Source organism: Eubalaena glacialis, unplaced genomic scaffold, assembly GCF_028564815.1.
Source record: "Eubalaena glacialis isolate mEubGla1 unplaced genomic scaffold, mEubGla1.1.hap2.+ XY H_3, whole genome shotgun sequence".
NCBI classification, from domain to species: Eukaryota; Metazoa; Chordata; class Mammalia; order Artiodactyla; family Balaenidae; genus Eubalaena; species Eubalaena glacialis.
Window position 1 is genome coordinate 1,755,299 of NW_026871157.1, and position 14,045 is coordinate 1,769,343.

General features: G+C 37.6%; 1 protein-coding gene across 1 annotated transcript; it reads left to right on the forward strand.

The window, feature by feature from the left end:
• Positions 1–4,240: 4,240 nt before the first annotated feature.
• On the forward strand, positions 4,241–4,888 carry CLDN34 (claudin 34). The gene has a single exon (XM_061179660.1). The coding sequence runs from the start codon at positions 4,241–4,243 to the stop codon at positions 4,886–4,888; it is 648 nt and encodes a 215-aa protein (XP_061035643.1).
• Positions 4,889–14,045: the final 9,157 nt, after the last annotated feature.

The window sequence follows — 14,045 nt, forward strand, 5'->3', positions numbered from 1 at the left end:
AATATAAAGCCCATAAAAGAGTGGTTCTCAAAGTGAAACTTTTCCAGAGTGCCTACTGTTGGGGTCGGGGTCCACAAGGGCAAAACAATTTTGATGGTAAATACTAAAACTCTATGTACCTCCTTCACTCTTACTCTCTCACAAGTGTACTGTGGAGTCTTCTAGAGGCTCCATGACTTGTGATGTCAAACAGCTGAATGCAGATGTGACTCCAGCGGCACTTTATTTTCAGCCTTACACTAAAGCAATTCACAGAACGCTATAAACAATGACCTCTAAATTTTGTTTTGGAAAATAGTTACTTTTCGTATAAATCCTTATGTTAAAATATACTACTTTATTATATGAATTAATGATTTAAAATTTCTCACTTTTAATCTCTAATATGGTAAATATTGAAAGATGCAAACTATATAAACAAAAATTCTTTGAGGTTCTCAATAATTTAATCTTTATTTTTCTTATTGTGGTAAATATATATAACATAAAATTGACCATGTAACCATTTTTAACTGTATGGGTCAGTGACATTAACTATCTTTTTATTATTGTGCAACTATCACCACCATCCAAAATCCCCCTCGCCCTTCCTGCTTCTCATTTAATGGCTTCCTTATGCTCTGCCAGGAATTACCAGTTGACTGCTCACCTTCTCCCTCAGAGGCATTGTGACTTTCTTCTGTTGTGTTTGTCTCCCTGTTTTCAATTAACTGATTGCTTAACTTTTAAGAGTAATAGTTGTTTCAGGCAAAAGATTATAACTGTGGGAAAGGGGATGTTGTATGTGATGGGAATGCTGTACCTCCAGCATGTGCTTCCCAAAGGCAGGAAATTTTAATCATGCTATGCTCCCAGAAATTCTCTTCGTTATGCAAATATTTTTGAGTATTGATATATATTCTATTTATACATATATAAACATGAATATATATTTTTCTTTATTTTCACAGAAATAGGAACATTTCTATACAAACTTTTCTGCAACTTAAATTTCTACTTTGCAAGGTATTTTGAATAGCTTTCCTTATAAGTACACAGTTCTCTCTCTCCCTTTCTCTCTCATGGAAACCACATGTGAATATTGAATAAATAGTGATGAAAGACCTACTGTGAAAAGGGCACTGCCCTTCTATTCCATAACCCGATTCCACTCAGAGACTGTCTTCAACGGTTTCAGGTGCTGTACTTATAGAATTTTCCATGCATATTCACACAGGCATGGAAAAAGATAGGAACACCTTTTCATATTTACACAAAGAAGTTTTTGAAATACACTTTGTTACCACCAGTGATGGATTTTTCTAATTCAGTGTATGCACTCTGTGTGTATCTCCTCATCTCTAGCCTGGAGTATGAAGCTGCCTCATGGTTCTGGTCCCACTGTTGCCACTACAGGTGATTATCGGCCATACTGCCTGCAACCCTGGAAAGCAGAACTACTCCATCTCTTCTGTGCATGGGCCTCTTTAACTTCTAAAGAAGCCTATGGATCCCTTTCCAGAAAAGATAGTTTAAAATGCATTTTTTAAATGTCCAGGATTTAAATATTTGGAAATAGTTATCAAAACTGCTTTTAATATGGGCAGGTGTCATAATTAATATCACCACTTTCTCTTCTTCAGTCTTCCCTTCCTTCTGGCCCAGCTTGCATTCTGAGGTGCATTCCCACAATCACTCCCTTGCAAACTGCCCTCACCCTTCCCCTACTCTTCTTCCCTCTGAGAAGACCACCAAACCTGGCTACACATGTCATGTAAGTTCTTATACCCCTGGGTTTTTCAGCAAGAGGACTAGGGCTGGAATGCAAAGCTGTTCTGAATAATCTGCTGATTTGAGCTGAGGACAAGGTAGCTTCTCTGCTGGCACCAAAGGACTGCTTCAGAGGGAGCCTATGACTTTAACTCATTCATTAACGTTCATGTCATTCAAAGCATTAGTCTCATGAATGTACCATGCATGGTGTGTGGGCTTGAATTGTCCTGGGGCAGCAAAGTGAGCCAACTTCTAAGTCTAGAAGCTGAGGCAGCATGCCGTCTCCTTAACATCCTTGAATGTCCCTGTTTAACATGTTCAATTACCTTGAACATTTAAATTCTTACCTCAGCCCACATGCTGCAGCAACCAGTAGTCAGGTAAACTCATTCAACCCAAGTGTTTGATTCCTGTCAATGTGCCATTTAAATTATTTCTTCAAAATAATATGTTGAGGATTATTGGCCAGAAAGAACGATCTTTATAAATATGGCATCTGCCAGGAACACTCTGGCCATGAGAGAGTATCACTTATGTCACTCTGGCAAAATCCCTCACCCTGGTCCTCTCTCCCACCTGGGACCATCACCACAATAAAGTCTGGACCCCTCAATAGCCTCCATGAACTGGCTTCAGTCTCTGCTCCTGCCTCACCCTTTATCACTTCTATGCTGATATGGCTGTATGTGCCTCACAAACATTTTTTTCTTCAATTAAAGGAATACAGTTTCACCTGAAAATATAACAAAAATCACTAGTAATCCCAAGAGTCAGATGCATCTCATTTTGTATCTTTCCAGCACATATAATGATGGGCAAAAAATAAGTTTGTACCCACATACTTAGTTTTGTTATCTGCATTTTAAATTCAACCCTCCATGGACATTTGCCTTCTACTTTTACATGTGCTAAATATTGTGGTGAATGCATAACTTTAATACCCATTAGTTATTATAGTGTATTTATGTACCAGAATTAATCCTCCATTGCTACACAACTTCAATGAGGTCATTTTTATTCTTATTTTTAAAAATCCTGCTCATGACAGAAATATCTGAAAATATTGAATAACCAGACCTCATTAAAAGATATCACAATGTGAGGTCACAAACACAGTGAATGAAAGAAGCCAGTCACAAAGAACACCTACTGCATAATTCCAATTTTGAAAAACAGGCAGAATCGAACAAATGTTTGGGGGGGTGCATTCTGACATGAAAAACTATAAGGACAGATAAGGAAATGGTGATAATGTATATCTTCAACTGAGCAGTGGCTGTGTGGGTATGCACCCCTGGATAATTAATTGAGTGCTACACTTAGATTATGCACTCTTTCCTATATGAATCTGATTGTTCACAATACAAACAGCTTTCAAAGCTCATAACCCCTCTAACCCAGTTAAAAATATCTCTTAGTAACTCATCATATAGACTTCCAGTTTTATTCATATCCCTTATTATATTATACATACTATTTTGTAACATGCTGTTAGTACTTGATATATTGTGACCATCTTCCTCCTCTGGTCACATTTTGATTGAATGGCAACTAGAACGGCCATAATCAAAAAGGCTAAACACACCAAAATGTTGGAGAAGATAGAAACTGTAACCTTCACACATTGCTGGTGGGAATGTAAAATGGTGCAGCCACATGCAGAAACAGTTTAGAACTTCCTAAAAAGCTAAACATACATTTGCTGTATGACCCACTAATCCCAGTCCTGGGTATCTACATGAGAGAAATGAGAACATATACCCATACCAAGTTTTCTATAGAAATGTTTATAGCAGCATTATTCATAAGAGCCAAAACTTGGAACCAATCCAAATGTCCAAATACAGATGAATGAATAAATGAACTGTGGTACATCCACACACGTGAATAAATGTTACTGTGCAGTCAAAGCTGCCTGGTACTCATACATGCTGCAATATGGAGGTACCTTAAAAAGAGTCATACACAAAGTATCACACCTCATATGAGTCCAGTTATACTTTGAATGCTGGCACATAGCTCCCTTGTACGGAACTAGCATTCATTATTTAACAAAGCCCTCTTGTTGGACTTGAAGTTGTTTCCCGTTTTTCAATATTACAGACATGGCTGTGCTGACCATCTTTGTGACTGAATGTTTATGGCCAAGCTTAGCTACAACTTTGGACAAATGCCCAGCAGTGGAACTGCCTGTTTGAAGGTTTGTGCATTTTGAAACTTTCGTTAAATATTGTCAAATGGCCCTTCACAAAGTTGGCCGGGTCTGCACTCCCACCAGCATAGCGTGAGGGTCAAATGTTTCTGGTCTGAAATAATAACACTTGCCTTTCAAATACAGCCCTGCTCATCAACACGTTGTAAAGGTTGGGGAGTGGGGTGGTCAGGGAGTGGGATGGAGATGGACAGGTGAATGTGTTGTTCCAGGCCTAAATTTCCACTTTCATGATGCCCTGTATTTGTTTGCAGTTCCCTTGGGTACACGGCCACCATGCCGTTGTTCATCAATAGCGCCAATCGCCAAGTAGTAGGTTTTGTAGTTGCGACCATCGGATGGATCCTCGGCACCACTGCCATGAGCCTGGTGGAATGGCGAGTGTGGTATATGGACAACACCTCGCTCTTCCCCTCTGATCTAGCATGTGTGGGAATGTGGAGAGTCTGCGTTTTCCATCACACCAACAACATCAGCAGAGCCACCACCTGTCACCATTACAGCTACCATGATAATTACCTACCTCTGGATATCTGTGTTGTGCAAAACCTCCTGCTGGTCGCCAGCATTCTAGGGCTCTGGGGGAAAGCTTCCATTATCTTTCCACTTAGGAATGTGTACATGGGAATTCTTCAGATGAATGCCACCTGCAATCCATTTGTCACTTCAGGAATTCTCAACATAGCTGCTGGTCTCTGTATCTTGATTGGCGTCATCTGGAATTACCACTCTGTGATGAATGAAGAGCATATTGCCTTCCCACCATCTTTCAATATACCTTTCAAGCCAGATACTCAACGAATTGGCAGTGCTTCTCTAGTGGCATGTCTGGCCGGCTTCATGATGTTGTTAAGTGGGTTGTTTTTCATCTCTTACAAATTCCCGCTGGATAGCCAAGTGCATCCTGAAGTTTCAGAAATGTAAAATTCCTGGTTCATTGACTTTGCAAATCCAAGATTACCAAGAGTTTGTAGGAAATATTACCAGGATGCTCTATCAAATATTTCCAAGGGCTCAAGATCATGGTAAATGAGTTTTGGGCAGAAAGTGGCAAACTGTTTACTTTGGTTATATTCTGAGTCTGAATTTGGTTCATTGATTCAATTAAGGAAATTTCATTTTAAAAAATCTTGCCTACCTGCCAGTTTTAAATTATTTTAATTATTGCCTAATAAATAATCAATACTATAAACCTAGTGTATGGAAATAAGAGTTTCTGAGATTCTCACATCTCCCTCTTAAACTTCTGCTAAAAACAACAGACTTATTTCCCATGGCACGGTAATTACATCTATTTATCATACAAAATTTTCCAAAATGTGCAAAAGTAGAGAAAATACTATAAGGAATTCTCCCATATCCATTACCAGACTCAATTATCAAAATTCTTCCATATTAGCTTTCTTGCCTTCTTTTAATCTTTTTCTTTTTCCAAAACATTAAGTGACATGATGTCCCCTCATCCTAACAAAAAAGACGTTTCCTTGCCTAACCATTAACCATTACCTTGCCTAACCATTAACCATTTCCTTGCCTAAAGAACATTAACAGTTATTCCTTGCTATCATTTAATACTTAGAATTTTTAAATGCCTCAAAATAAATTCTTCGGATTTGTTTTTTCTACACAAGGTGCTCACAATGACTCTTAAGTCTAAAACTAAAGCATCTTCTCTACCACCACACCCCTTCTGCCCTTTAAAAAAAATTTTAGTTTTGCTAAATAAAGTGGGTCAATTGTCCTGTCATGAAATGTGTTACTTCTTGAGGCTTAATTAGATTCTAGATCAGGTCTTTGTGGGAGAGTATTTCAGAAGTGGTGCCCTGTACTTCATACTGAGTGCACTGTACCGGACGGCATACAGTATTTTCCCTTTTTAGTGATGCAAAGTTGATGGGTGGATCATGAGGGGAAAGCTCATACCCTCTTGTAAATTTCATCAGACTTCCACAAAAGTCTCATCATTGATGGTCCTTATTTAAATAAATTATTGCACTAAGAATTACAAGTGGTGACTTTAATGTGAACAGTCTGGCCAGATTTATTAGCTGGGATGATTTTGTATAGAACTTTCTCTCATCAAGTATGCCTACTGGGTTACTCTAAAATTCAGCTCATACAAAAAAGTTAAGGTAAATGCCTCTTTTTTTTCCCCCCTCACTGGTAAATTTCTAGAGTAAGGAGGGCGAATGCCCTAAATGTTGTATCTTTAATGTTGACCAATGTATTTTTTAAAAATCGTTTTTTGCTATTCTGTTTTTTCTTTTGTCTTTTTGTTTTTGAATATCAACTCAACTTTTCAGTATGAACTCATAAGATTTCCCATGTTTTTACTATGGAAATTTTCAGTGCATTCAAAAGTTGATGAGTGGAGAGGACATGTCAAGAATACATTTAACAACTACACATAACAAATGTTAGACAAATATTGAAATTTAAATGTTTATTTACCCTATGTCTACAAACTGTCCCCCTGCCCCCCAACCACAGTTTTTCCCAGGTTCACAACTCTCTTGAAATCTATTCATGGATCTCATTTTCAAAATAAGTGACAGCTTCCAAAATTGATTTGTTTGTTGTTTCATGGACATGCTGGAAACTTCACTTTCTCATAATTTTCAGCTTATTTTTAAAACAAATTAACTTCACTAGTTAAAAACCTACCTAGAATATTAATAAGTACAGATGATAGGGACAGAGTAAAGGGACAAGGTGATTAAACAGTTAATCCCACTAGGGGATTGTAAGTAAAGAAAAAAGACCCTCTAAGTTAATGATCACCCAAGAAAGCAGGTTTCCTTAACCACAAAGCCAAGCAGGCTTATTATTAGCAACAAACCCATGCAACAGAAGCATGAGACATGCCCCAAAACAATGAAACAATGGTGGCTTGAGACCCACATCCTGCCCAGTGACCTCAGTTAATAACCCCTAGGACATGCTCTCTGCACACTTAAAAAATGATAATTTATGGAAAGGTGACATTTCAAAGTGAAAGACCCTCATTGTACTGAGACCTGAAATAATTTTTCCATTGCGCCATGACAGCCCCAATTTGACCATGTAGGGGTAAGAAAACTCCCCTGCACAACCTGCAGGAGTAGCTGATGATGGAAGCGTGACATCTACCCAAGAACGAGGAGGAAGGTGGTCTTCTCTCCCTCCCCACATTCCTTTGATTATAAAACTGCAGCCCGCTAAGTTCTCGGTGGGCAGCACCGTTTCATCCACCTGCCTGTGAGCCTCACTAGCATCCTATTCCAATAAATCACTTCTTATCTATCACTTTGCCTCTTATTGAATTCTTTCTGCTCTGAGACCGTCCTTTCTGCTCTTTCCTCAGAGTCCCCTGAAATGCCACCTAGCAGTTCCACAGATATATCCTGCTTAAAATCATTTTACTAAACAGTTATGACTGATGGTTTCTACATTTAAAGTTTAAGAAAGAGGGACTTCCCTGGTGGTGCAGTGGTTAAGAATCTGCCTGCCAATGCAGGGGACACGGGTTCAAGCCCTGGTCCCAGAAGATCCCATGAGCCACGGAGCAACAAAGCCCATGCGCCGCAACTACTGGGCCTGCGCTCTAGAGCCCGTGAGCCACAACTACTGAGCCCGTGCACCAGAATTACTGAAGCCCGCACGCCTAGAGCCCGTGTTCTGCAACAAGAGAAGCCACCACAATGAGACGTCCGTGCACTGCAATGAAGAGTAGCCCCCGCTCGCCACAACTAGAGAAAGACTGCACGCAGCAACGAAGACCCAACACAACCAGAAATCAATTAATTAAAAAATTTTTAAAATAGGTGACTCTATAAAATTAATAGTATTGTAAATGTGTCAAATATTATCCATTAAAGCATGTTTCTACTGCATGTGTCTAGAGTATGACTTTCATCATTATGAGCATTCTTTTTGTTATATTACTATTGTTATTTCATTGGTTAATTCATTTATCATTAGATTAGTGGTTTATATTATAATGTAAATTATACTGTGGATAATTTGGAAAACTAGAGTCTTTAGATTTTGTAAATACAATAGTATCTCAAATTTATATATAACTTTGGAATGAAAAAGCATGTTTTATAAATTAAAAATGGAAGGAATTGCTAGTATATTCACTGGTTGCAAGAAGAAGGAAATCATAACAGACTACTATGAACAATTATATGCCAACAAACTGGACAACATAGAAGAAATAGATAAATTCTTAGAACTATACAATGTACCAAGAGTGAATCAGGAAGAAAAAGAAAATCTGTGCAGACTAATAACAATGAGATTGAATCAGTAATAAAAACCCTGCAACAAAGAAAAGCCCAGGACCATGTCAGTTCGTTGGTTTATTTCTACCAAATATTTAAAAAGTTAATACCAATTCTTCTCAAACTCTTCCAAAAAATAGAAAAGAAAGGGGACTTCCCTTGTGGTCCAATGGTTAAGACTCTGCACTCCCAATGCAGGGGGCCCAGGTTCAATCCCTGGTCAGAGAACTAGATCCCGCATGCCACAGTGAAGATCCCACATGCTGCAACTAAGATGAGGTGCAGCCAAATAAATAAACATTTAAAAAAGAAAGAAAAGAAGGGATCACTTTCAAACTTATTTTACAAGGCCAGCATTACCCTGATACTGAACCCAGAGAAGAATACTACAAGAAAATAAAATTATAGGCCAATATCTCTGATGAATAGAAATGCAAAAATTCTCAGTGAAATACTAGCAACCCAAATTCAAGAGCACATTAAAAGGATCATACTTTATGACCAAATGGGATTTATCCCTTGGATGAAGGATAGTTCAGTATAAGTGAATAAAATTATGTGATAAAACACTTTAACAAAATTAAGGACAAGAACCACATGACCATCTCAATAGATGCAAAAAGGTATTTGACAAAATTCAACACTGCTCATGATAAAATCTCTCAACAAATTAGATATAGAAGAACATATCTCAGCACAAGAAAGGTGATATATTGTTCAAAGGTCTATTTTACCCAAAGTTTCAAAGCAATCACTATCAAAATCTCAGTGCTTTTTAGAAAAAGCAATAATAAAATTCATATGGAACTACCACAGATACAGAATAGCTAAAGCAATTTTGAAAAAGAAGAATGAAGCTGGAAGCACCAAACTTCCTGATTTCAAAATATATGACAAAGCTACAGTAATCAAAACAATATGGTTCTGCATAGACCAATGGGAATAAATTTAACCAAGGAGGCAAAAGACCAGTACATTGAAAACTACAAAACATTTCTGAAAGAAATAAAGAAGACATAAATAAATGTAAAGACGTCTTGTGTTCATGAATAGGACAATTAGTGTTTTAGAGATGATACTATTACTCAAAGTAACATAAGGTTTAGCACACCCTCTTTCTAAATTACAATAATTTTTTTTGCAGAAGTAGAAAAACATCCTAAAATTCATATGAAGTCTCAGTAGATCCTGAATAGTGAAAACAGTCCAAAAAAATTACAAAGTTGGAAGGCTCATACTTACTGATTTTGAAATTTGTTTTTATTTCAAAGCTAGTTCTGCCATAAAAGCAAATATACAGACCAATGAAATAGAATAAAGAGCCCAGAAATAAACACTCACATATGTTGACTGCCAAGACCACTCAGCGGGGGAAATGAGACTCTTAAACAAATGGTTCTGGGAAAACTGGTTATCCAAATGGGGAAAAAAAGATCTTTCCTTACATAATATGAAAAAAATTAATACAAAATGAATCAAAAACCTAAATATGATGCCTAAAATGAGAAAACTCTCAGAAGAAAACATAAGGGAAATTTTTCATGACATTTGATGTGACAGTGATTTCTTGGATATGATACTGTAAGCACAGGCAACAAAAGAAAATTAAATGTCTTACATAAAAATTTAAAGCTTTTGTGAATCAAATGACATAAAGTGTAATCAACAGAGTGAAAGATAACTCACAATATGTGAATATACTTGAAGAACATACGTCCAATAGAGAAGCAATAACAGAATATAATATAAGGAAATTCTACATTTTGATAACAAAACCCTAAACAACTCAATAAGAAATTGTCATGGACTTGAATAAATTTTTCTTCAAAAAAGGTATACAAATGGCCAATAAGTAAATGAAAAGAAGCTTGACATCACTAGTCATTAGGGAAATGCAAATCAAAATGACAGTGAGATGCTACTTCACAACTGTGAGGATGACTCTGAGAGAACGAGAAAGAGAAGAAAGGAAGGACGAGAAAAAGGAAATGAGTAATAAACAGCTTCTCTAAGAGGTTGTGGAGAAATTGAAACCCTTGTACATTGCTGGTGGGAATGTAAACTGGTGCAGTTGTTGTGGAAACTACATAGTAGTTCCTCAAAAATTAAACATAGAATTATCTGATCCGTCAATTTCACTTGTAGGTATGTACCCAGAAGAATTGAAAATATGTTGTCAAACAAATATTTTTACACCAATGTTTATAGCAGCATTATTTATAATAGTCAATAGATAGAAATAGACAGGGGAGCAGTGCCTCGCCCCAGAGGCCATCCAAGAGACCAGAGGCTTACAGGCAGCAACGTGGGGTTCTGGAGCTGAACCTGGGGCCCCAATCTGACACCTGCTAAGAAACCAGCGAAATGTGTAGTCCTTTAAAATTACAGCACTAGTGAGAATGAGACAAGATGGTGGGGTAGAAGGATATGAACTCACTGCTTCTTACAAAAAACCAAAATCACAACTAACTGAACAACCATCAAAAAAAAAAAACTTGAACCTAACAAATAGGATACCCTACATCCAAAGACAAAGAAGAAGTCACAATGAGATGGGGGCAGAGAGCAGAAGTAAGAAGAACTACAACCCTGCAGCCTGCAAAATAGGAAGCACAATCACAGAAAATTAGACAAAATGAGGTGGCAGAGGAATATGTCCATGATGAAGGAACAAGATAAAACCCCAGAACAACTAAGTGAGGTGGAGATAGGCAATCTACCTGAAAAAGAATTCAGAGTAATGATAGTAAAGATGATCCAAGATCTCAGAAAAATATTGGAGGTACAGATTCAGAAAATACAAGAAATGTTTAACAAAGGCCTAGAAGAACTAAAGAACAAACATAGATGAACAATACAATAACTGAAATGAAAAATACACTAGAAGGAACCAATAGCTAATAACTGAGGCAGAAGAATGGATAAGTAAGCTGGAAGACACAAGGTGGAAATCACTGCCACAGAACAGAATAAAGAAAAATAATGAAAAGAAATGAGGACAGTCTAAGAGACCTCTGGGACAATGTTAAACACATCAACATTCACATTATATGGGTCCCAGGAGAACAGACAGAGAAAAGACCTGGAAAATATTTGAAGAGATAATAGCTGACAAGTCCCCTAACATGGGAAAGGAAACATTTACCCAGGTTCAGGAAGTGCAGAGAGTCCCAGGCAAGATAAACCGAGGGAGGACTATGCCAAACATATACTAATCAAATTGACAAAAATTAAAGACACAGAAAAAAATATTAAAAGCAGCCAGGGAAAAGCAACAAATAACATACAAGGGAGTCCCCATAAGGTTATCAGCTGATTTTTCAGCAGAAACTCTGCAGGCCAGAAAGGAGTGACAGGATATATTTAAAGTGATGAAAGGGAAAAACCTACAACCAAGATTACTCTACTCAGCAAGGATCTCATTCAGATTTGGTAGAGAAATCAAAAGTTTTACAGACAAGCAAAGGCTAAGACAATTCAGCACCACCAAACCAGCTTTACAACAAATGCTAAAGGAACTACTCTAGGCATGAAACAAAAGAGGAAAAAAAAAAAAAGACCTACAAAAACAAACGCAAGGCAACTTCCCTGATGGAGCAGTGGATAAGAATCCACCTGCCAATGCAGGGGACATGGGTTCAAGCCCTGGTCTGGGAAGATCCCACATACCGTGGAGCAACTAAGCCCACGTGCCACAACTACTGAGCCCATGCACCACAACTACTGAAGCCCACACACCTAGATCCCATGCTCTGCAGCAAGAGCAGCCACCACAAGGAGAAGCCCATGCACCACAATGAAGAGTAGCTCCTGCTCACTACAACTAGAGAAAACCCTCATGCAGCAACGAAGACCCAACACAGCTAAAAATAAATAAAATTAAATTTAAAAAAACACCAAAACAAAAGAATAAAGAAAGTGGTAATAGGACCATGCATATCAATAATTACCTTAAATGTAAATGGATTAAATGCTCCAACCAAAAGACACAGACTAGCTGAATGGATACAAAAATAAGACCCATATATATGCCATCTACAGAGACCCTCTTCAGAACTAGGGATACATACAGACTGAAAGTGAGGGAATGGAAAAAGATATTCCATGCAAATGCAAATCAAAAGAAAGCTGGATTAGCAGTACTCAGATAAAATAGACTTTAAAATAAAGACTGTTACAAGAAATAAGCAAAAGCTAAAAGAATTCAGGATTAGCAGACAAACTTTGCAACAAATGCTAAAGGAACTTCACTAGGCAGGAAAGAAAAGGTGGGCTTCTCTGGTGGCATAGTGGTTAAGAATCTGCCTGCCAATGCTGGGGACACAGGTTTGATCCCTGGCCTGGGAAGATCCCATATGCCATGGAGCAACTAAGCCCATGTGCCACAACTACTGGGCATGCGCTCTAGAGCCTGTGAGCCACAGCTACTGAGCCCACGTGCCACAGCTACTGAATCCCATGCACCTAGAGCCTGTGCTCTACAACAAGAGAAGCCACGACAATGAGAAACCCGCACACCACAACGAAGAGTAACCTCCACTCACCACAACTAGAGAAAGCCTGCACACAGCAACGAAGGCCTAACACAGCCAATAAATAAATAAATAAATTTATTTTTTTAAAAAAGAAAAGAAAAGAAATGGCCACATCTTGAAACAAGAAAATTATGAATGGAAAAGCTCACAGTAAAGGGAAATATCCAGTAAAGGTAGGAAATCATCTGCACACAAATATGATATCAAAACCAGCAATCAAAAGAAGAGGAGAGCACATATGCAGGATATTAGAAATATAACTTAAAACAATCTTATATATACATAGACTGATATATCAAAACCTCATGGTAACCACAAACCAAAAATCTACAATAAATACACACAAAAAAGAAAAAGGAATCCAAACACAACACTAAAGTTAGTCATCAAATCACAAGAGAAGAGAAGAGGAAGGGAAGAAAAAACACCTACAAAAAAACAAATCCAAAATAATTAACAAAATGGCAATAAGAATACATATCGATAACTACCTTAAGTATAAATGGACTAAATACACCAACCAAAAGACACAGACTGGCTGAATAGTTACAAAAACAAGGCCCATATATATGCTATCTACAAGAGACCAACTTCAGATCTAGGGACACATATAGACTTGAAAGTGAGGAAACAGAAAACGTTATTCCATGCAAATGGAAATCAAAAGAAAGCTAGAGTAGCAATACTCAGATCAGACAAAATAGATTTTAAAATAAAGACTGTTACAAGGGACAAAAAGGACACTACATAATGATCAAGGAATCAATCAAAGAAGAAAATATAACAATTGTAAGTAAATATATATGCACCCAATATAGGAGCACCTCAACATATAAGGCAAATAGCAACAGCCATAAAAGGAGAAATCAACAGTAACACAATAACAGTGGGGGACTTTAACACCTCACTTTCATCAATGGACAGATCATCCAGACAGAAAATCAATAAGGAAACACAGTAACATTGACATATATACACTACCAAATGTAAAATGATTGGCTAGTGGGAAGCTGCTGCATAGCACAGGGAGATCAGCTCGATGCTTTGTGATGACCTAGAGGAGTGGGATACGGAGGGTGGGAGGGAGGCTCAAAAGGGAGAGGATATGGGGATATATGTATACACATAGCTGACTCACTCTGTTGTACAGCAGAAACTGACATAACATTGTAAAGCAATTATACTCCAATAAAGATATACATATAAAAAAAGGAAACATAGGCCTTAAATGTCACATTAGAACAGATAGACTTAATTGATATTTATAGAGCATTCCATCCA

Coding starts and splice junctions, on each gene's coding strand:
- CLDN34 (XM_061179660.1), top strand. CDS start 4,241: ATGCCGTTGTTCATCAATAGCGCCAATCGCCAAGTAGTAGGTTTTGTA.